This window comes from Lampris incognitus, chromosome 6, assembly GCF_029633865.1.
Source record: "Lampris incognitus isolate fLamInc1 chromosome 6, fLamInc1.hap2, whole genome shotgun sequence".
In the NCBI taxonomy this organism is placed as follows: Eukaryota; Metazoa; Chordata; class Actinopteri; order Lampriformes; family Lampridae; genus Lampris; species Lampris incognitus.
This window is the reverse complement of record NC_079216.1, coordinates 60556560-60581351: the sequence shown is the minus strand read 5'-3', so window position 1 is coordinate 60581351 and position 24792 is coordinate 60556560. Positions and strand designations below refer to the sequence as shown.

Genomic DNA, 24792 nt, shown 5'->3' with positions numbered 1-24792 from the left:
AGTTGGATTCGTTTGCTCGCGTGATCGCGCGCTTCGTATTACGTTGCGCGTGTGTATGTTTCAAAATAAGCGTGGGGATGCTGCGCCACAAAAAAGAAGAAAAAAAAAGAAAAGACGTTTGAAATAAGTGATATTATTTTGAAGTTGTTTTTTTTTTTTTTAGTTTTTTTTTAAAGCTAGCCTGACGTAAGGCTGTCGTCAGCGCGTGACGCGGTGTCTTCTTTGTTGGCTTAGCGGCGGCGACGGTTTGTTGTTATTTTCGCTGCGGCTGAAAATAACAGGCTCGTTTTGTTTCGGCTTCCCCGCCGCTGCTCGGGAAGAAGAAGAAGAAAAAAAATATCCCCCCTTTCCCTCGGCCAAGGCTGTCGGGCGTGCTTTGTCACACGTTGATAATCGCCCTAGGAATGGACTCGGACGAGGGTTATAACTATGAATTCGACGACGAAGAGGAGGAATGCAGCGAAGACAGCGGCGAAGAGGAGCCCGAGGACGACACCCTGGAGCTCGGCGAGGTAGAGCTGGTCGACCCCGTGGTCGCCGGTGGCGAAAGAGACGACTGCGGTGAAACCGGCGGAGGCGGCCATGGGCCCGGCCAAGAGGAGGAGGACTACCGCTTCGAAGTTTTGACTGCCGAGCAGATCCTTCAGCATATGGTGGAGTGTATCAGGGAGGTCAACGAGGTCATCCAGGTAGGTATTTTTGGTATGCCAGCCACAGGAAAGACCGGGGTCTGGTTTTAGGAGCACCGTAAACGGGCCGTTAGCTTAGCCGCGCAGGAGTCTTTGACTTGCTAGGGAGTTAACAGTTTCACGATTGACCCGTACCGAAAATAACTTGCCTTCAGTTTCTCCCCCCCCCCCTTCCCCTTGTTCGATCCCCGAGAATACCGAATCACGAATCGATCAAAGTCGTTTATTGAATTTGCTGGGAAATATCACAATTGTAAAAGATGGTGTTCCAGGAAATAGTCTTATCCCCATCGAGAAGTTGGTCAGCTACGTTTGCTAATCCCATTTTACGTTCACGTTAGCCGGCTAGGTTAGTTAGCTCGCTAACTAGCACCTTTTAGACTGCAGGTCAAATCGAAAAACGCAATCTCCTTTCGAGAAAATTGTCAGCCATTTACGGGTAGGGATTTTAGCTGTGCAGTTCGTGCATGTTGCTATCTCAGTGGGGAAAGGAACGCTTGGCCATTTAGCTTTCTGAATAGTGTATTTTGTGCTAGCTGAGCTAACGATAGCAGATAGCGAATGATGACTTATAAGTTTCCTGACATGAACATAAAGACGTTAAAATGATTCCAGACTAAACTTAAAAGGCACAAGCAGAGGAACATTTCTTGGCCTCAACTCTGGCCTATATAGTCCTCAACACTCCTTGTACTTATACGGACCACAATGAAATTGAAAGTTTCCTTGGTCTGACCTCATTTAGGCCCTGTCACTAAGCTAGTTATATCAAAACTGACGCGGAGCCCTAATATCCTTATCGATTTTTGTCAATTTAAGATTTGGGTCCAGTAAGAAACATATCAAGAACACGACCAGTACTATGTCTTTACTTTTATAAAGTCGCAAGAAACCTCATGGTGGCAAAGTACTTCCTTCAACAATAGCTGTCAGATCCACGAACTTTTTCAGGGTTTTGCTTTACAAATGTATAAATCCACCAGAAGTCTACTGGAAAGTGGTCTGAATAAACAACATTTAGAGTTCTCAAATGAAGGACGATTGGATGTAAGTGTTCTGTTTTTCTACCATTTTAGGGGATGTGGTTTTCTAAAGTGGTAGATAATCTGAAGTCACACAGTACACTTAATTGTCAAAACACACTGGGGCATTGTTCAAATGGATGATGTTGAGCACAGTGCGAGGTAAGATGGCTAGAGATCATTCTTCTGCTATAATATCACTGTTCAGTGCTGTACGAAGTGGTGATTAATCCTACATCTGGACTGTGAATATATCTTAAGACCCAGAGCTGTGTCAAATATACAAAAAAAAAATCATTTGGCTCCACACAACAAATACCCTTTTTGCCAAATGCGATTTAAGGGTCAAGTTGCACAGACACTGCTTAAATTAAACCAGCAGCAGGCCCTGATCCCCCAAGAGAACAGATAAAGTGAGTTTTACACACACAGTTAAATGTGGTTTTTATTCAATTTGGAATATTAACCATGTAGTCAAAAAGTTGCTAACCATTTCACCACTTAAGAATTTACCTTTGGTTGCTTAATTTTCAGGTATCCAATGTGCACAAGACTGACTGGTCACTCTTAAGTGTACTAAGCAGGGGCCCAAATGAATTATTCATTGTTCATATGCAGGAGATCTGAAGTTTTAAATGGTATGACATACACAATAAGTCTATGCTGTTCATGAGATCTGTTGAAAAACCAGAAGACTTATTTTGTAAAAGCAAAAAAATACATGTAATAGGACAACTCCTTGGGTTGGCATCAAGATTTGCCTTAATATTAAGCAGCACCACCTCTTTCATCAGTTGCTTAATCAGACGGGAGGGGTTGGTTGATAGAAAAAGTCTGGAGAAATTCTAGAAAATGTATTCTATACTGTATAAAACATTAAACTTCAGCTTTACAGTAATATCCATAAATCAATGCATTTATCTCACACTAGGGATTTAATTCACTGTGTTCATTTCAGATATGATGAGGGTATTGCGTCTAAATGCAATACCCTTTTTCAAACAATAAATTGGACAACAAAATAAAGATGTAACAACTTGTCCAAAAGGCATCTTGTAAATGTAAAAAATTGGAAAAATTCTTACCAGACAGTAACCACAGAAAGAATAACTAGATTAAATACACCAGCTATGAAATGGGTCAAAAAGCACAGTGCGGTAAATCTTAGGGTTGTAACTCTGAACAAGTTAAAGTTGCAGTAGGTAACATTGAACATTCCAATGCAAATCCCTCCGCCTCTCTGCTGCCTCTTGTCACACCACTAAGTCCCTCCCACCAAATGACCTCCGCATCGCTTTTCAACCCTTTACACTCAACGTACAACCAATGTCAAAGCGAGACTAGTGAAACTTGTATCGTAGTTGATAATATATCCACTTAAAAAAAATCATCGAATTTCTTTGTTACCCTAATCTTGTTAATGTGAAGCAGCCATTTTGAGTTGGTCTCGTTGATTTTTGGGGTTACAACCACAAGCAACCAGTGGGACAGGGTGGACACGAATTGATCGCGTACACGCGCATTTGCATGTGTGGAACAACCAATGGGAATGCCCTCTCTCTGAAATGACCCGTGATTGGTTAAAATCTTCCGTCCCGGGCTAGATTTTTTTAAAAGCCTGAATTCAGTGACAAGAAGAGGTGTAGAAGTCTAGTTTTCTCTCATCACTTGAATTACAATATGCTGAAAGGTTATCATGGCATTTTTGCCCAATGACACAATAAAAACTACCTACCCCAGCTTAACAATGATTGATTTGGACAACTTTGGCCAATTTCCAAGACACAAAATAGATTAAACCTGGAGTGTGTTTTAACATAATTTTGGCTCCAAAAGTGGCTTTCTGAAATATTTTTTGAAAATGTCAGTAAGTCACTTTTGGACAATGAACAACATAGGTTATCAAGTTATATCGGAATCGGGTTGTGAAAATTTTCTCAAACATCTGAAACGGACTTTCATGGATGTTTTGTTGATAATGAGACGAGCGAATGCAAACCCAACACAGATGTTTAAAAAGGGTATATTAAAAGTATATGAAATTTGCTCAAATTTTAAAGCAAATAAAGATGCTGTTCCAAAAATGAAACAAGATCTTATGCTACGTTCAGACCAAAGGCGGCGCGAGAGTTGGCGCTGCTTTGTTCGCCCATGTTTGGCCGCCAGCTCCGCCAGGTGTGCTCGAACAGAACGCGAATTCGCTGTGTTGACGTCACAACAAGCAGTCTAGTTCAGTGTTTCTCAACCGGGGGTCCGCGGACCCCTAGTGGCCCATGGTGTAATTGCAAGGAGTCCGCGAAAATAAAATATCTTTAAAAAAAAGATCCTATGACATTTATAGAAATAGGATTATTTTACTCAAATGTGACTGAGACCTTTATCTACCTAAACTATAAAGGGTAACAGGACTTTTTTCTCTAATTACATCTGTTTCACAAGTGTAATTTATTGTATTTTAATAAGAGATCTCGCTCCCGTTTGCATTGTTAAAAGTTACTGCATAAAAATTCTGTTGTTACATATATCTGAAAGTTACTGAATACATATTCTGTTTTGTTACAAATATCTCTGAAAGTTACTGAATACATATTCTGTTTTGTTACATATATCTGAAAGTTACTGCGTAACAATTCTGTTTTGTTAACTATATCTAAGTTACAACTGAAAGCTCTTATTTTTGCCCCAAAGAGTGAATAAATGCTATAACGCAATTTAAAATGCAGTTTCTACTGTTTCTATCAAATTGCAACCCCCCTCCCCCAAGATCAGGTGGAGGGGTCCTCAGGGTAGATCAAAAATACGCAGGGGGTCCAGGACCCCAAAAAGGTTGAGAACCACTGGTCTAGTTACACCAACGCTGCTAGCAAGTTTGCTAGACCGCACACAACAAATACCACACACCAGCAGTTTGTGTTTACTTGTGATCATCATGGATGAGCGACAGAGATCAGTTGCGGCGGCTCTGCTTTATATCAACTTGCGCCGCCGAAACCGGCGTCAGCGTTCGGTTTGGGTTCATAGCATAAACCGGAGACGTGCCCAGCTTGGCGAATTTCACCGGAATTCTGGGTAGGGGGCGTGTATTCTTTCCCAACACGAAGGCAGGTTCTAACCCTACTTGAAGGTGATTGGCTGTCGCCTGGCGAAACATTCGCCCAAGTTGGACATTTTTGAACTCCCGCGAAGGCGCGTTCGTCGCTCGATCCGCCCAATTCGCGCTGCCCGTAATTTCGCCGCGAATTACTCCGGCCCATTCGCCTCCTCCCGTTGACTTTGCGCCGCCCAAACAATTTTCGCCGCCTTTGGTCTGAACGTAGCATTAGACATCATAGTGTAGCGAATTCGGGGGGCAGTCCGAGATACCGTCGCCACAGCCGGGACGCGAACCCGTATCTCCTGCACCCCAAGCGACAACGTTAACCAGTCGACTAAAGGGTCCGACCCGTTAGTCAAGGACCGACGTGTCTACTTATCCATGCACGTTACAATAGCCATTGTCAGTTATTTGTGAATGTAAAAACCACAAAATAGCTAGAATTGTTACCAATTTTAATGAATATAATTAATACTAATATGGAACTGCTGTCACACCCCAATTATATATTGTTTTGTAAGATGTACGTACCCCTGTTTGTTTTTTATATGCTATGTGATTTTTGAATATTAAATATAAACACAAACACAAAACCTGAACCTGAATTTGAAACTGCTTTACTGGAACATATGTCCCCATTCAGACCTGAAGGAGGAGATTTAAAGAGTTGTAAGACTTATTTTAACCCAGAGCAAGCTAATTTGACAACCGGTTTTAAGCTACGTCATTGAAATTTGATTTGAGTTGGTCTGTTTTAAGGCCTTCCGTGCATCACTAAACTTTGTCAAGTATGATACACACCGACATTAACTATTTCACAAATATTTCCTTATTCACTCTCTCTATTGTAGTGAGGCACACACTGCTGTTTGCAATGATTCTTTCAGGGAAAATTTATCATAACCATGGTTTGCTCCTTGTCATTTTTACTATGTTCTAGTTTGCTATGTACAAATGCATTTTACATGAGTCAATTGTCAATATAGTGCTGATGACAGAGTTTGGGTCTTTGGCTGCTGACAGGTTGGATTGCAGCCTATGTCTTTAAACTTCACACTCGGCACAAGATAAGCCTAGACCCCAGTGATATCAACCAGATTTGCTGTTGTCTGAGCATCCTAAACAAGGAAAAGATTGTATAACAGCTGTAAGCCTTTGACCATCGCGCATTGAGTGAATGATGGTGACGGGGATATACAGTGGTCAAGCTGCATTCGAACGATTTTACTCGGACACAGACATTTTCACTGCAATAGCATAGTCTAAGCAAATATTGTTTGTTGTTTGCCTTGATGGCACTTTTACTCAGGAACTGGGTTAGATACACAAAGTAAGAGGCCCCTTAAAGGGAAAATTCGCCAGTTTTCAACCTTGTCTTTGTCTGTCTGTGACAGGGATAGCGCACGATAAACACCTGCAGTTGTTTCTGCAACACTGGGGTGGCCGTGAAAGTTTGTTTTTTCTCTCCGCCAGCTGACTTCACGAATATATCACTTAGTAGCCTAAAACTAGCAGCCTAGCAGGGTTTCTAATACTCTAAACTCTGTTTAAAAAAAAAAGAACAAAAAAAAACATCCTCATTCTGGCAAAGCTTTGTTTTTCCAATGGTGGAAATAACGTTCCACAACAGAAGAGGATTTATGGACAATGAGACAGAAGCTATAGCGCAATGCATTCTGGTATGTGTAGGCGCTGTGGGAAAGACTATGTGCAGAAGAACACTGATTTCTCCGTGAATTTGGTTCACAGTGAGGACTTTATTGTGGCAACCTACTACATTATTGATTGCACATAAGCAAAACCATCAGTTTAATTTTCCTTGTAGTCTTTCATTTCCCTACTGTTGCACAAGGCAAATTCCTTTTTGTAGAACTAAGATTGTTTTAACTACCAGTCGTTTTACTTACTTTGGCAGTTTACTGGAAACTTCACTCTTTCTCTGGTGTGGTCATTTCATGTTATCAGCTTTATTCTAGTCAAGATTATGCCCCTGATGTAAATTTTGAATGTAAACTTGGGTTTTCTTACTTCTAGAATCCTGCAACAATTACACGCATTCTTCTGAGTCACTTCAATTGGGACAAAGAGAAGCTTATGGAAAGGTATGTATTTCGGCAGTCTTCATTTGGCATTTGACATTCTTTGCAGTCATTTTTGCCAACAGGTATATATTTTGTTTTGCTTGTCCCTTGACCTTACTCATGTACTGATTTCAGTTACTTTTTTCACTAACACAGGTATTTTGATGGTAACCTGGACAAGCTTTTCTCTGAGTGTCACGTCATCAACCCTAGCAAGAAGTCTCGAACCCGTCCTCCAATCAATACAAGATCATCGGCACAAGACATGCCATGTCAGATCTGCTATCTAAACTACCCCAACTCTGTAAGTTCATTAGGTAGATGATGGCTGCTGCACATTCTGGGCAGAAAGATTGTCTGAGAAATTGCCTTTTTTATTTAACTTCATTTTAGGCTTTAGGTATTTTACAAACTGTTGATGATCGGCCAAATCAGGAATAGATTTCAGCATACATGTTACTGACAAACGTTCACGTCTCAGCAGGGAAGCTGGTTGGCTCAAGTGGGAGAAGCTGTGCTCTACTAAGTGTCCTTAATATTCTTAGTCACATTGTAGGACTTGTTGCAGACAATTTGAAACTGATGGGTCCCCCAGGAAAGACAACCATTGGAAAATATCTGCAGATGCATGTTTTTCAGCTTGGTTATAAACTTTTTGTGATTTTTTTTTTTTATTATTATTTTATAATAATAATTGTAGGTGACCATAAATTAAAGTTAGTTTGCGCATGCTTAACCCCATAATTGCACTTGAGGCTTGTTAGACATTTTAACAGGGCACAAAATTATTCTGTATATTTTCTGGGCCATCAGATCTGCTATCACTAATAAGTTTGATTATTGTTATTGAATAATAAAGAAATGAGTGTGTTACATAGCCAATTAAAGTTTGCCCTGAATCGAAATTGCTCTGTTTTATCATAATTCAGTTAATTTGTGTATTTAATCACAGTGGTAACCTCAGGGACCACGTACAACTCTTAATTCACTGATATTAGAGCAACTAAACATTTTGCATATTGTAAGGATTTTACAGATATTGAATCTTTGTAGGTGTCAAAGCCTTTCATATAGTGTTAACTTTTGAAAGGTGTACACCCACAGGCCCACCTACTGTTTTTTTTTTCTTCAGTCATTGCTTTTTGATCACTATCATCAACTAAACATGGTTCCTCATGAAGCAAAGATCTTTGCTTTTCTCAAGAAGCAAAGAAGATCTTTTGCTTTTATCATATGAAATGTTTGTGTTCTCCTTTTCTGACTTTACATGACAGTCACATTAGGCTAAAAAAAAAAAAAAAACTTTGTGAACCACTTAGTTGAGCATGTTACAACTATTTAAGCCTTTTATTTGGTCTTAGACCCACCCAACTACATATCCTTGAGGTACAAGAATATGTAGGTTTTCATGCCAGTCAAACATGGTGATAGTGGATTTCATTTGGCTCTCTCAAAACGGATGGAAGGTAATGAAGTTGTAAAACAGGGTGGTGTGGTGTCTGTTTCGAATTAAAACCTGTATACTGATTGTTTTGGAACGCATGTGGTTTATTACCACTGGTCTGAGATGATAACACTCTACGGTTTTATATTGCCAGTTTGTGAGATTAGTTGTATTCCTAATGTCATGTAGAGATAATAGACTAAACCAGTTAATACTTAAAAAATGTTAACACCCATTGGGATTTTTATTTTTGTCTTATTTTGGAAAATTTGCAGTTTTGCATGTTAACCATATTTCAGTCAAATTTCGGCAGAGTTTTTCCGCTTGGACTTGTCTTTTACCAAAACAATATGTATTAATTTGCTTTGTTACTAATAGTTTGTATGCTTGGTTTGGCATCTCGATTAAAATAAAAAAATATTTCTTGTCTTCACAGTACTTCACAGGCTTGGAGTGCGGACACAAATTCTGCATGCAGTGTTGGGGAGATTATCTGACTACCAAAATCATAGAAGAAGGAATGGGACAGGTATTTTGCAAAGCATTGCTGTAGCACCCCTTTACCAGTTAAACATTGTTTGTCTTTTAATACCTAATGATTTTTTGTTTCTTTAAATCTTCTGGACTGTTTTCTTTCAGACTATTTCTTGTCCTGCTCATAGTTGTGACATTTTGGTTGACGACAACACAGTCATGTGAGTATCTGTAGGTTAACAGTTAGGATAAGGGCACCTGAAAAAAGTTTGACTTATGGATTTAACACTTTTCATCTGACATTTAAAAAATGAAAAAAACATCATTGTTAATTATTCTGGAGGGTTTCTGTAAGCGAGGCTTTTGTACTATTTTACACAATACATGTTTCTCGGCCTATACTGACTGGACTTTGCCTCGGCGTTAAAGGCATGGATACTAATCTCTTGACTCTGCTCTTAGGCAGACAGTAATTGTCTTAACCTACATTCTGATCTTACAAGTGACCTAACTTGTTGAAAATATGTTTCAAGGTGTGTGATTGTGGAACAGACAAACAAAGCAGAAACTACTAAATAAATAGGGATTGATCAAGATGCCACATGAAGAAATGGAATTCCAATGTATTTGTCATCTGATCATGAGCTGAGACTTGAATTAAGTTGTTCTTAGTGCATCTGTATCGCTGCATAGTTATTTCAGTTTACTAATGACTGTTGTCTAGCTAGATAAATTTATCTCAGAGGAAAATGTGACTGTCATAGCAGTAATAACTTGAGACACAACTAAAATAAAACTTGGCACACACGTTAATAGAAAATAAAACTATTTGTCACTCCTACATAATTATCAAATATTTTTTAATGTCTACATATGACATTGTAATCAATGATTGGGCTTCCCCCATACACTTCAACATGTGGAACAAGTGGCACAGTTAGCAATAGACAAGTTTTACACCCCAAAATGGTGTGGTTAATAGTTGCACTACTTTGATGCTATCTGTTAAACATACATAGGAAAAAGTGAAGTCACATCCACTCATTTCATTTCATGGAGGCTAGTAAAGTTTTATTGTCTTTCTCTCTAGGCGACTCATTACAGATTCAAAAGTGAAGTTGAAGTACCAGCATTTAATTACAAATAGTTTTGTAGAGGTAAGCTTGGTTTTTCTTTCATGTCTGTATTAAATTATATTTTAGTTTCTTTAGTTTTATTAGGCTATATGGAAACACTTGTAATAATGAACTACCTCTATGAACCTAAGCCTGGCATTGATTTCATTGTTATTCTGCCTGTTATCTCTCTTCTTTAGTGCAATCGACTGTTAAAGTGGTGCCCTGCTCCAGATTGCCATCACGTTGTCAAAGTGCAGTACCCAGATGCCAAGCCTGTGAGGTGCAAGTGTGGCCGTCAGTTCTGGTAAGAGAACCCTTAAGCAATCTTAACTGGCCCTGGCTATGTTAGACTACAGATGACGGCCTTCTACTCAGGAGTAGCATTGCCCCTTAGCAATGCTTCAGACAACAAAAGAGCTGGCATGTGAGCCAGGCCTGGACTGCAATGCCAAGTATGTGCCACCCACTAAACCCCCCCCAATGGGTTACTGCTGCAGCAGGCTCCTCCAGGATTCTGTCTTCCTGTTGGCAGGTCATGACTAATCCCTGCAACTAGATCATTGTGAAGTATTAACACAGATTACTTGGGAGTCAACTCCACATTTAAAATGTAAATCTTTTTATACTGTGATCGCTAGGACAGGTTCATCTGTAGCTATGGTTTGTTTTCAAAATATTGTCAGTTTGGGGAGTCCTGAAGGGTTTAGAAATTAATTGCAGATCAGCATTCTTGTCCTGCTCCCCAGCAATGCTTAGCTATAATGTGGAAGCATCGCTCTTGTATGTTGAATATTAAATATTGACAATTCTAAGGATTATCATTTTCACTGTTGCAGCTTCAACTGTGGAGAGAACTGGCATGATCCTGTCAAGTGCAAGGTATGTAAATGAGGCATGCATTTATAGTTTTATGCGCGGATATTCTTATGAATAACAGCATACAAAGTGTCAATACAACCTCCTTTTATAATTCACTTCTCTTTTGTGAAAGTTAATTAAGTTTTTCTTCCAGAATTTATCTAAATAAAATGGCCCTCTTTAGACACCATGCGCTTTGTCTGAATAAAGAGCGAGAGAGCAGACTGCCACCCTCCCACTCATTTTGCTGGAGGACTCTCATGAGACTTGCCTTGTTATTGCAGAGGAAGCCTGGCAGGAAAAAGCATGCCTATGAGCCACTTTGTAAACCTTAGACAATAACACAATTAAATGTTGTCACACTATTAATGGGTCAGATTATTTTTTGCTGAAATTTGATTGATTGATTGATTGATTGATATAAAAAGTTTTTCTATATGTTTTTCCATCCTTGTATTTTTTTTTTTTGTAGTGGCTGAGGAAGTGGATTAAGAAATGTGATGATGACAGTGAAACTTCAAACTGGATTGCAGCAAATACCAAGGTATTGTAATAACCCACTAGTCTGCCTCATCAGAAACCTTTTTCTCCCCCAGGCTGGATCAGGAGGGGGCAGCCATTTTTTTTTTTTTGTGATCAGATATTTTTTATTTTATCATTTTTTAATCAAGACACACAAATGAACAATAATGCAAACAAAAACCCACCCACAAACGAGAAAGCAAAAGGGAAAAAAAACTACAGAAAAAATTGCAAAAAAGAAACAGCATACAGTACTCGGTCAGTGTTCAGTCGATAAAGTTCTTCAACTCAGCGGCCACAGAATTCCACATGTCTATAGTTCCAGCCCTTGCTCCATGGATCCTTGCTGTCGAGAGCTCCAAATATACAATGTCCAGATATAAGAGGGACCAATGACGAGATGACAAATCATCTGGAGCTTTCCAACGCATAGCAACCATCTTCTTGGCTGCTGTGAGTCCCGCAAGCAATATGCGCTGCTTGATTAGTGGTACATGTAGTGCAGAGAAGTCCTTTAGAAGTAATACCGCAGGCTCAGCGGGTACAGTAATCGACAAAAATTGGGACAATTTATCAGCAACCATTTCCCAAAACCCTTTCACCCTTGGACATTCCCAGACCATATGAAAGAAGGTTCCAACCACATTCAGCGAACAAAATGTACAGTTTGGGCTATCAGCAAGTTTCATACAAAACCTCTGTCGTGGGGTGCGATATGTCTGATGTATAAAATTATAGTGTATCTGCTGATGATCTGGATTCCTAGACGCTAAGAGAATACTAGACCACACCGTCTCCCAACAGAACTCAGTATCCAGATCGGGCACATCTGTTCTCCAAATTGTGTCCAGCGCAAGGGGTTTGTATGTTCTTTCCAGGATAAAGCCATACAGCACAGAAACTAAACCCCTAGTACTAACCTTTTCACTAATTATTCTATAAAGTGGATGCACTGGGAGAGAAGAGAGCCACGGCACCCCGTGAGCCTTCATGGAAGCCCTCAACTGAAGATAGAAAAAAAAAAGACCAGGCCGGTAAATCATATTGATTCCTGAGATCCTCAAAAGAACGCAGACCACGGTCATCACACAGATTACCAAGAGAGTGTACACCCCTACTGGACCAGCTATTATGCGGAATAGGACGACAATCAACTAGGAGACCTTGGTTGTAAAATATAGGAGAGCAAACGTTCTGCTTAGCGGTGATCTTACATGCCGACTCCACAGATCTCCAGACCGCAACCAGGTGTGGTATGATGGGGCCAAATCGTTTCCTACACTGGGCAGTGGAAATATTAGAAAACAGTAAATCTGCTTGTCGTATGGGTTGAACCAAGTTTTCTTCCAAAGATTTCCACGCGACCTCTGCACCAGGATCGAGCCAGGTCGTAAGTGAACGCAAGGTGTAGGCCCAACAGTAATACTTTAAGTTAGGGAGCGCAACGCCACCATCTGATCTGTTACGATTCATGATCGTGCGTTTGAGGCGAGGAGGCTTGTTCTTCCAGACGAATTTGGTAATCGCTGAATGGAGTTTATCCCAGTACCGAGGAGGGGGCAGAAGAGGGAGCATAGGGCTAACAAAATTAACCCGCGGCAATATATTCATCTTGACGATGGAAACCCTAGCACGAATGGAATTGGGCATTGAAGCCCATCTAATCATGTCCTCAGAGACCTTCTTAAAGGTCAAGTCGAAGTTAGATTTTGTTGTGACTGTCAGAGACGGAAAGCTGTCAATCCCTAAATATTTGAAGTGGCTTACAATCGGAACAAGCGGGGGAAGTACGGCCGAACGCATGGCCTCGTTCAGGGGCAATAACGCTGATTTGGTCCAATTAATTCTGTAACCCGATAAGGAACTAAATTGGTCAAAAATATCCAGGAGAGGAGGAATTGATTTGGGGGAATCGGCTACATACAGGAGACAATCGTCCGCGTATAACGAAATAAGGTAAGCGGTACCATTGAGCACGAGGGGAACAACGAGATCAGACTGCCTAATAGTCTGTGCTAGGGGTTCCAGTGAGAGCGCAAACAGCAGGGGGCTAAGGGGACAACCCTGCCTGGAGCCCCTGGCTATATCAAACAAGGGTGAAGAAGTCTTCCCGGTTCGAACTCTAGCAGTAGGGTTAGCATACATCACCCTGATCATATTAATAAAGGGATCCCCGATACCCATGGCAGCCAGCACAGACCAGAGAAAAGACCACTCAAGGCGGTCAAAAGCTTTAAGAGCATCAAGTGACAGCACAGCAGCAGGCGTTCTAATGCTAGAAGCTTTGTCAATAATGTGGAGCAAACGTCTGACATTGTCAGAGGCCAGCCTTGTTCTGATAAACCCAGTCTGGTCGCAGTGTACTAACTTAAGCATATAATTTTGGAGGCGGCCTGCTAAAGTTTTAGCATAAATCTTAACATCAGCATTGAGCAGAGAAAGAGGTCTATAATTGCCACATTCAGTGGGATCTTTGCCTTTCTTCAATAATAATGAAATAATAGCAATATTAACATCCCTTGCGAGTAGGGATGGGTATTGTTAGGATTTTATCGATACTACTACTCTTATCGGTACTGCTTATCGGTTCGGTACTTTATCGATACTCTTATCGGTTCTTTTTGATTATTATGCAAGAAAAAAAGACAATTTAGAACAGAATCGACATTGCTTTATTATTCTATTATATAACTTTATATAAATATAAACAAATATTATTTATTCAGCAGCAGCAGCAATGTTTTAAATGCATCTGAATTATAGACTTTATAATCAACATTCAACAACAACAAATAAGATAAAAAATAAAAGTAGATAAAGATAAAGAAAAAAAAAAAATATTAAAAATAAATTTTTACAGCAAAAGGCTAACGGAAGTTCAAACAAACAAGAACCTAGAACATTATCCTAACAGTTCTTCTGCAGAAAAATCAACATATCTGCCTTCTCCGGCAGGAGTCGTGATCTCTCCTGACTTATAGTGTCCCCGGCTGTAGAGAAGACCCTCTCACTGGGGGGGGAGGAGGCTTGGGCACAGAGGTAGGTGGTTGCAAGCTGTGTCAGCAAGGGCAGAGTACCTCTCTTTTCCCACCACCACAAAGCAGGGGATTCTGACATGGGGATGGAAGGCAGGCCTTTGTAGAGTTGGAGTTCGTTATCAACTCGTTCACTGACGGACAAGGTGTTCTGCCGCATGGTGGTCCGCAGCTCCATGTCTTCATCAGCAAACAGCTCCTCCAAGGCATTCCTTGGTTTGTAGAGTGGAGTGGCTGTCTCCTCCTTTCCTCCTTCTTCTGACTCCTGTTGCTGCTGGTCTGTGTCTGTGTGGTCATGCTCCTCTGTGTGGCCCTGCTCCTCTGTGTGGCCCTCCTCCTCTGCTACAGCTGCCTCCCTCAACCGGTCCCAGGTGGCATCACTCTCCATCTTCCCTTTGAACCTGGGGTCCATCGCTGTCGCCTCGAGTAGGAAGGCCTGGATGGTGTCTTCCTGGTAACGTCCAGAGAGATTCCCCCAAACCTTCTCTTTAATGCTCGACACAAACAGTGTGTCTTCCTCCTGCACTGTGAAATGGTCTTCAAGTTTCCTGAGGATCGGGAGGATTTGGCCACAGGTGGGAGTTTGTTCACTGGAGACGCAGAGGGTGGATGTGTACATGACACGCATGAGTTGTACAAACTCCTCAGCCTTCTGGAAATCCTCATCTTTCAGCCGGCCCAATTTGTCCTTTTCCATTTGTTTCCTGAGTCGTGGGTCCATGGATGCAGCTTGGATTGCTGGGTATTGCTCCATGAATCTTTCTACCATAAGGAAGAGAGAATTCCACCTTGTTTTCACATCAAGGATCATTGTGTGTTGGGGAAGGTCGGAAACAAACAACATTTTCATCACAGCACACTTGAATATATAATTAGATTAATTAAAATTTGATTGGGAATTTTTTAAAAATGCTTTAATAGGTTGAACTGGCTTCTTACCTAGGAGCTGCTGCTTTTCTTTCAGGACTGTTTTAGCCATGGATGACCTCTTCATCCAGACAACCACTGCCCTGATTCTTCCTGCCCACCTGTCAATGGCACTGATCTGATAGATTTTGTGCGCTGCTATGTTCAGTGTGTGAGCAAAGCATCCGATTTTCAGGACATGGAGTTTCCTTATGGCAACATCCATATTAGCAGCATTGTCGACTGTCACTGCTACAATCTTGCCAACTTCTATGCTAAATTCTTCAAGAATTTCTGTGATCTCCTCTGCCACTACATCTCCTGTTTGTGCCTGGTAAACAGCTCTGGTTTTAAGCACCTTTTGTTTCACACTGCCTTGGCTTGTGTAATGTGCTGTAACCGTGAGGTAGTGGTCCTGAGTTAAGCTGGTCCACCCATCAGTTGTAATGGCTAACTTTGGCACATCTTTAAGCTCTGCGATAACATTGGCCTTTTCAACATTATACCAGGCAGGAATCGGTGTGTTACTGAGGACATTCCTGCAGGGAGGGGTATATTTGCAGTTGAGAGCATTGGTCATCTCCCTAAAGTAAAGAAAGAATTGAATTATTGTAAATGTGTGTGGAGTGGTGGGAATAGCTGCTTCAATAACATCTAACAAAGCTGCTCCCCTTTTTGACAACTATGTATTAAAAAAACCTCAATATACACTGACTGATTAGTTGTTACCTAAAGCCCTTGGACTCCACTGTAGAGAAGGGGTGCAGGCCTTTGACAACAAACTGGGTCACAGCCCTGTGACACTCGTTCACCCTATCCTCCGTCATCCTTCCACTAGCTGCTAGCGTGAAGGGACTTTGGGCTTGGCTGGGACCGGTGGTGGTAGAGGGAGGAGGGGTGGGCTGGGACATGGTGGCTGCAGCCTCAGCCTGACAATCTACAAAAAGTTGTGAAATCTTTCAAATATCTGCAGCTAAACAATTAGCTAAGCAATTATATTTTATTTATTGGCCTATTCGAAATAATTCGTTATTAGCCTAGCTAACTCCGTATCTATGGCTTATATATTTGTAGCTAAACAATTAGCTAAGCAATTATATTTTATTTATTGGCCTATTCGTAATAATTCGTTATTAGCCTAGCTAACTCCATATCTATGGCTTATATATTTGTAGCTAAACAATTAGCTAAGCAATTATATTTTATTTATTGGCCTATTCGTAATAATTCGTTATTAGCCTAGCTAACTCCGTATCTATGGCTCATACGGCTTACCTGCAGTGGACGTGGATGGAACACTACGAGCAAAGCAGTCGAAAACTCCGCATTTCTGCAGATTAATACCATGTTTCGACAAAAGATGTTTCGACAGATTGCTTGTATTGCCACCCTTACTGGCAAATGATTTGTTGCACTTGTGGCAACGAGCGTTGTTGTCATCGACTTTTGAAAAATATACCCAAACTTTTGAACGTTTAGTTCTCTCCGCCATGATGAGCACTTGAGCAGAGCTGTCTGTGCATGTGTGAGCGAGTGTGTGGAGCACAGCACAGCCCCGCCCCTCGCGCAGTAAGAGAGAGAGATGGAGAAAACGGCAAACAAGATTATGTTCGCGACGTTTAAATTCCTCGAAAAACACAACTGCCACAATATAAATCTCACTCCATGATTTCTCGAGTACCTACCGACTACCAATAGCAGAACCGAAAACGTCGGATCTTAAAAATGCTCCGGTTTTTACTAATTTAGAACCGGTTCCCGTTTAGAACCGGGTTTCGGGGGGCATCCCTACTTGCGAGAGACCCTTCATCAATAGAAAACAATATCATGTTGAGAAGGTGTGGACCCAGAACTTCCCAAAAAGTTAAATAGAATTCGGGGGGGATGCCATCACACCCAGGCGATTTGCCTCTGCGCATAGCCTTAACCGCCTCCTTCGACTCATCCAGAGTGACAGGAGAGTTCAGTGAGGCAGATTCCTCTTCTGTGAGACGAGGTAGTACGCGATTGTCTAGAAAATCTTTATGCTTGGCTGCATCTGGAGTAACCTCAGAGGCGTACAGGTCTACATAAAAGGACTGGAATACCTTGTTCACCTGCACAGGATCAGATCTGACTATGCCATCAGCATCCTTGACAATAGAAATATCAACAAAATGTTCATTAGATTTCAAACGCATGGCAAGCAGATGACTTAGCCTTGCCCCATTAAAATAATAAAACTGCCTTGTGCGGTGTATTTGGAATTCAGCTCTTCGTTTAAGGAGAGAATTTCTTTCTTTTTTAACTAAAATGCGCTGTAAGGCTGTGCTGTCACTGTATTTGGCCTGTAACTGACTGTCCAGAGCGATGAACCTATTTTCAAGATCACAAAGCTTCCTAGCCCTCGCCTTACTTAGAGTCGAAGTATATACTGTAGTATTATTCAAAATAAAACCCTTAATCGCATTCCAAAGAATCCTTGGGTCACCAACTGATCCGACATTAATAACTAAAAAGTCTTTCATATTAGCCACAAACTGTCTTAAATGACTCATCATTCAGGAGGGAGGTGTTGAAGCACCAGCGAGGGGCCTTGTTTAAAGAAGGGCGGATAGAGGCCTTAGCTAACACTGCTTTGTGATCGACAAGGGTCATGGGGACAAGTATAACATTATCAATATTTTGGAATAAGCCCTGCGAAACAAAAATATAATCGATTCTCGAGAAGGACTTATGCCTTGCTGAATAAAACGAAAAGTCCTTAGCAGATGGATTAAACCTTCTCCAAAGGTCCATCACACCCACCTCATCAGCCCACCTTACGAGTATATCAGAGGCCGCCTTTTGGTCATGCGATGCACTACTCCTTGACCTGTCCAGCACATTATTCATGACCGCGTTAAAATCGGCCCCCACAACGAAAGCACAATCGGAATATTTTAACATAGTGACAGTAAGTAGATTGAAAAAGTCTTTGACACAGCCATTAGGAGCATACGCAGATACAAGAGCAATACACCGCCCTTCAAAAAAAACCCTAACCAAAGTTATCCTACCCGACTCGTCAGAGAAACACTCATTCACAACCATATTTAATCTGCGGCGGCAGAGTATCGCTACCCCTCTCGTTCTACTGTTTGCGCACAATGATGCCACAACCTTGAAATATTAGCTAGTCCGTTCACATCAGAGGATAATCTGTGGGTTTCTTGTAAAAGGATGATGTCTGCCCCCCTCTTACGAACCACCTCCATCAGTGCAACACGCTTGCTATGGTAATTCAGACCATTGGCATTAAGGCTAATAAACGTTAGAATCGCCATGGGCTGAGAGTGTAAAAACGGCTGACTAGACAGACCACTGACCTGGCATTCGTCCGAGTGAAAGATGCATCAATGAAAACAGTAACAAAAAAACCCCCAACTAAACCCACCCACATAACATTAACCCGCACACAGGCATAGAGATGTTCCTGCATTTCTCTAGGCTGTGACTGGTATGCAAAGCAATGCTTCTATCCAGCAAATTCGACCAGAATTATGTTCAAGAAACAACATGAAAGATAAGCAGTATATGAAGATAATTAGGCCACTACGAACAGTAGCCCAGAAACAACCACTGACAATAACATTAGAAGTAGGCCTACAGCCAGAGGGAGTGCGACCAATATTGAATTATAGCCTAATGGCTAGGCCTGAGTCGGGAGGGGAGAAAAATAAAAAACACATACTGTATTATGAAATAAAAATAATAATTGCAAAAAGCCTCACCTCCCCACACTATAAAAACAACATAAAAGATAGGCCTAAGCAGTATATGTAGATAATTGGGCCACAACGAACAGTAGCCCAAAAACAACCATCGACAATAAAATTCAGACGTAGGCCTACAGCCAGCGGAAGTGCGACCAATATTGAATTATAGCCTAATATATGGCTAGGCCTGAGTTGGGAGGGGAGAAAAAAAAACATACTGTATTATGAAATAAAAAATAATAATTGCAAAAAACCTCACCTCCCCACACTATAAAAACAACATAAAAGATAGGCCTAAACAGTATATGTAGATAATTAGGCCACAACGAACAGTAGCCCAAAAACAATCGACCTTAAAAGTAAAACCATAGGCTATAGGCCTAGAGCCCAGGTGGAGGCGGAGAAAAGTGTAGGCCTATTACGAAAATATTGATAGGCCTAGGCCACTAATAAGCCACTAACCTAACCTTACTCAGTAATGAGTGTTTGGCCTATCACACAAACCACACTTCCATGGTAGGACACAGGAAATAATAACATTCAAAAGTAGGCCTACAGCCAGAGGGAGTGCGACCAATATTGAATTATAGCCTAATATATGGCTGAGTCGGGAGGGGGAAAACAAAAATACATAAGCCTACTCAACAAAATTAGCTTAATGATAAATGTATTATGAAATGAATTACAGAAAGCCTCACCTCCCTACACCTTAGGCTAGATAAATAAACAGCCAGGTAGGCTATAATAATATGTATAATATCTATTATTAAACTGGCAACTACTTCAGGACATTGAAGACGGCCTTAAAATGGCACATAAATCTTATCCAAACTGGCGTACAATAATGTAGGCTAGGCCTAGATCAGATTAAAGTGTGAAAAAAAAAGCGACCAGATAGGCTAACATAGAAACGAAAAATATAGCCGTCTGGCCGACTACAGGTAGCACACAGACCTCAACTCAAGAACAGGGCACCTACCCCAGCAAGATTACACATTAGTGAACGGCATCAGATGTCAGTCCAGGTCCACAAACGAAGGTCAGTGGCAGCTAGCAGCGGAGATTAGCCGCCAAGATCAGGCTGGACCCAGGGTGTCCAGAAACCGCATGGCTTTCTTGGGGTCGGCAAAGACGTGACGCTCTCCGGGTCTGGGGAGCAGGACCAGACCGGCGCTGAAGTTGTAGTGGTATCTGAAGGAGGGGTGGTCCTGTCGCAGCCTCCTCCGAACCTCATCGAACTTGGCCCGTTTCTGCGCGTGGACGGTAGAAAGATCCGGAAAGATGTGGATCCGTGCGTCCTTGTATTTAAGAACACCCATCTTCCGCGCCTTCTCCAGAATATCCTCCTTCTCCCTGAAGGTCTGCAGGCAGAGCAGGTAGTGCCTGGCCGCGGGACGGTTCCCTTCCTCCCCGGTCCGCACGTGTCCCACACGATGAGCTCTCTCAACTCTGGGCAGAGGGGTCAGGTTCAGCATGTCTTTCAGGAACCTCGCAGCGAACTTGTGCTGCGGAGGCGACTCAGAACTCTCCGGCAGGCCGATGATTCTCAGGTTATTTCTCCTAGACCTCGACTCAAGATCAGCACAGCGTTCGGTCAGATATTCCACCTGAAGTTCCAATTTACCGATTTTTCCATCTGTGGTATCGCACTTGTTCTGGAGCTCGAACACGTCCGCTCGGTTCAACTCGACAGACTCCTCGCATTTCGTAATGGATTCCAGCGCACGCGTCTTCTCAGAGAGGCACTTGTCCATCTGATCAAACTTGGCTAGAATCGGGTCAATGTGCCCCTTGATCTTCTCGTCAAACGTGTCTCTGAATTCTCTGACCATGTTCTGTACCTCCTCAATCATTTTGGCCAGCGGCTCAATCTGTTTCTGCTCTTCTCTCGCCGAGCGGCCCGTCTTCCTTCTGGGAAGCGACTTGTTGCTAGCAGGTGCCTGGCTGGACCTGCTAGCATCGGAATTTTCATCCCCAGACGACATTCTTCGGCCAAAAAATCTAACAGAAAGTCGAAATACACTGCGATAACGTGACCTTGAATACGAATGTCAAGAATACAGGATTTTGCTCGATAGAAATATGAAATAAAGTCATGGGCCTCCGGAGCTCACAGCAAACGTGGCATTTTGCTCGCTGGCCAAACCGGAAGCCGGGCAGCCATATTTTGATCACAAAGCCAATTCCACTAGTCGCTAATGTATTGTTTTTGTTCGTCTGTTTTCATTCATTCATTTTGAGTTTGTCTGTTTCAATTCTGCCTACTACCTGAAAAGATGGGCCTGAAAAGGAGTCGGTTGATTTGCTAAATAGGTGGTAAAATGTTTTTAAAAACGGAGATGAAATTTCCAATGTGTTTGTATGCTTATAATTTGAGCTAAATGAAAGCAACTTAAAGGTTTGCTTGGCACTGTCCCAGTTATTTAGGAAGTGTTTATTGGTTTGACTTGACATTTCTTGCTGCTAAGCTCTCAGCGTTGGACCAAACCATTTATGATGTATATCAAATCGACCTGTTAATCCCCAGTATTGTGCCTACTTTATTTTTTGCATGTTGAGAGAAGAATATATGGATTAATGTACTTTTCCTGACTAAATACCTGTCGTTAAGAATGGAAGTTATTTGGTTTAAATTACGACCCACTGCCACGCTGCTCTTCCATCCCACAGGAGTGTCCAAAATGCCACGTGACCATTGAGAAAGATGGTGGCTGCAATCACATGGTTTGTCGGAACCAGAACTGCAAAGCTGAATTCTGTTGGGTCTGTCTGGGTCCATGGGAACCTCATGGCTCAGCTTGGTAAGTGATGGTATTACCCAGCCGTTGACATAGATAAAATGTAGCATTACGGGCCAGCCGGTATTTGAACGTAGTTCTCTACATTGGCAGAACACTTTCACATTTCTTCTCTTTCATTACCAGTCCTTCACCAGACTCGGTTGTCGTGTGTACACGGTAACCTGTACATGGTATCTCTCAAACACACGTGACCCAAGGCCATGACAATTTTTCTCTATAACTATGAAAACCGTCTGAATGACAACAGTCACCATGTTCTTAAGATCTTTTTATTCCAAAAATCAAATATCAGATTGAAATTGTCTCTTAAAAAGACATGCATGATAGGGTTAATACTCCCTTGTCTGTGCCCCTAACCAAGGCATGGTAAGGCAAACTGGAGTTGATCCCCGGGCACTGCACTGTGGCTGCCCATTGCTCCTAGCTACGCAGCTAGGATGGGTTAAATGCAGAGTATAATTTCCCCACAGAGATTAATAAAGTATATCATAATCAAAATGTTTTGAAGCCTACATAATCTCACATGGAAAGCTGGATGAAAATCTGCGAAGAAAAATCTAATTAAATCCCATATCTTGTATTAGTCTGCAACATATTCTTGCAGACACAGAAAAACAAGTCGACACATCTAAAATATTCATGTCAGAAGTCACTTTAAATTAATTTACTGTAAAAACAACCAAACTATTCAAGCACCATTTTAAAGCTTTAGTTATATGTTGCGAAAGAAAAAAATGTTCCAGGAAATGTCGGTTGATGAGTTGTGGTTTTGTTTTTTCCAGGTACAACTGCAATCGCTATAATGAAGATGACGCTAAGGCAGCCAGAGATGCGCAAGAGGTAATGATGAATACCTTGAAGGGCATACCATGACATTTAGAGTTTCAGAATTTACTACTTTGCCAGGTACTTGTCACACTGTGGGACAGCATTCTCTCCACAATTTCCCTTTCCGGAAAAGCCAAGGACTTATGTAAATATGTCCAATAACACAAATGACATTCAAATTGCATGCAAATATGTTCAGATATGTATCTGTTTAAAGACAGAATCTTCAAACATAAATAGCTGAACATATTTCGCACAATGTGGCAAGTGTCTGGTGAAAGGACAGGATTTTGAATGTTAAGGAAGCTTGGAAGATGTCAAGACAAACTGGCACATAGAAACTGCTGCCGTGCTGGTGAGCGTCCAGTGCAAGGCAGGGTCGTTTCCATTGTAATTGTCGGCTTTTTGCTCGACTCAGCGTTCCAGGGCAGCCTTGCAGAGGTACCTGTTCTACTGCAACCGCTACATGAACCACATGCAGAGCCTGCGCTTTGAGCACAAGCTATATGCTCAGGTCAAGCAGAAGATGGAGGAGATGCAGCAGCACAACATGTCATGGATTGAGGTGCAGTTTCTGAAGAAGGCCGTGGATGTGCTGTGCCAGTGCCGCTCCACACTCATGTTCACCTATGTCTTTGCCTTCTACCTCAAGAAGAATAACCAGTCCATTATATTTGAGGTATAGTAAAACGAGCTACTGTAAGTTACTCCTCGAACAGAATTAACTGTAAATATTGCATGAAACAAAAAGTTACTAATAGAGTAACAATTGTCACTTGGAAAGTTTGTGCTGTTTATCAGATCAACAGTCAACTAGCTATAGATAGTCTGCATTTATGGGAACGCCCACAAAACGTCACATCCGTTTATGCCGTGGGGGGAAAACAAATCATTCGAGTTAAGGCAGGTAGACCTTTTGAGGTGGTTGATCTTTGCTATTACTATTACTATTGATCTTTGCTCGCTACCATGCCGAAAAGTTGTTGCGTAGCGTTCTGCACATCAATAAATTAAAAAATCCCAAACTAAAATTTTATATACTGCCTTATAACATGCCAAGACATACTAGTCTTTTATATCATAGTGTTAATGAACGTAGGATACCAATATAGACCGTAGATTGACCGTAGGATACTGATATTACAGTCAGTTTGCGTAATCACATCTAAGGTTATAGCAAAGTCTCGTACCTGGAGACTCAACCAGATAACAGAAAATGTCAGGAAACGACACCTCTGGCCATTCAGTTGGGTCGTTTGTCCAGTCATGTATACTGTATGGCCAATCTGACCCAATACTACTCAGTTTTTTCTATATATCGTGCTCTGTTGAGCAGCAGCGGTGACTACATAAGCCATGATGGGTTTAAATACCGTGCTTTTCCAGTCAGGGGGAAAGGATTGTTTTCCCCCACGCTGACTCCGCCCACACCACGCCCCCAACTATGGCTAGACACTATCTATAATCAAAACTTGATGTGGCCATTTCAGTTTCTGGATTTCCAATAAACAAGTTAACAATACTATTAAATGATGGCAACAAAAAATGAAAAACTCCAAAATGTCTTAAAAGAATGGTGGGTTAGATCTTTTTTGCCCCATATTCTACTAATTAATTGAGCAGTATGTGGAATTGCATGCTCTTATTTCTATTTTTTTGTATGTTATCAGAACAACCAGGCAGACCTGGAAAATGCCACTGAGGTGCTGTCTGGCTACCTGGAGCGAGACATCTCCCAGGATTCCCTGCAGGACATCAAACAGAAAGTACAAGATAAGTACAGGTGGGTCAAGGAAACACTGCTGCCCACAGTTGTTCCGCCTTAGTGGTCTCATTTTCACACCGACTTGTCTCTTATGTCTAGATACTGTGAGAGCAGGCGAAGAGTGCTGTTACAGCATGTGCATGAAGGCTATGAGAAGGACCTGTGGGAGTACATCGAGGATTGAGGATACGTCCCCATGCAACGGACTCTTGAGTATCATGACAAACTTAGAGCGCTGATGTAATTTAACAGGGCAGCACGGGCCTTCTACCACCTCCACTTTGGCAAACCCCAACCACTTTTGCATCATTTTCCCTGGATTTGTTAAACAAAAAATTTCAAAGTAAATTCTATTTAAATAAAAACGTAGAATGACAAAAAAATAAGTGTACTACAGTTATTGTTAGCAACAGCGTGG

At 41.6% G+C, this 24792-nt stretch overlaps 1 protein-coding gene across 1 annotated transcript; it reads left to right on the top strand.

Annotated features, from left to right (window-relative positions):
* The first annotated feature begins 215 nt into the window (after positions 1-215).
* Positions 216-24760, top strand: arih1 (ariadne ubiquitin-conjugating enzyme E2 binding protein homolog 1 (Drosophila)). The gene is made up of 14 exons (XM_056281289.1): positions 216-689; positions 6840-6907; positions 7043-7190; positions 8767-8859; positions 8970-9025; positions 9895-9961; positions 10120-10226; positions 10759-10801; positions 11253-11324; positions 21651-21781; positions 22564-22621; positions 23028-23288; positions 24280-24392; positions 24474-24760. The coding sequence occupies exons 1-14, from the start codon at positions 405-407 to the stop codon at positions 24556-24558; spliced, it is 1587 nt and encodes a 528-aa protein (XP_056137264.1). The 5' UTR covers positions 216-404; the 3' UTR covers positions 24559-24760.
* Positions 24761-24792: the final 32 nt, after the last annotated feature.

Coding starts and splice junctions, on each gene's coding strand:
- arih1 (XM_056281289.1), top strand. CDS start 405: ATGGACTCGGACGAGGGTTATAACTATGAATTCGACGACGAAGAGGAG. Junction 8,860..8,969: donor TAGAAGAAGGAATGGGACAG/GTATTTTGCAAA, acceptor GTTTTCTTTCAG/ACTATTTCTTGTCCTGCTCA. Junction 21,782..22,563: donor GAACCTCATGGCTCAGCTTG/GTAAGTGATGGT, acceptor TGTTTTTTCCAG/GTACAACTGCAATCGCTATA.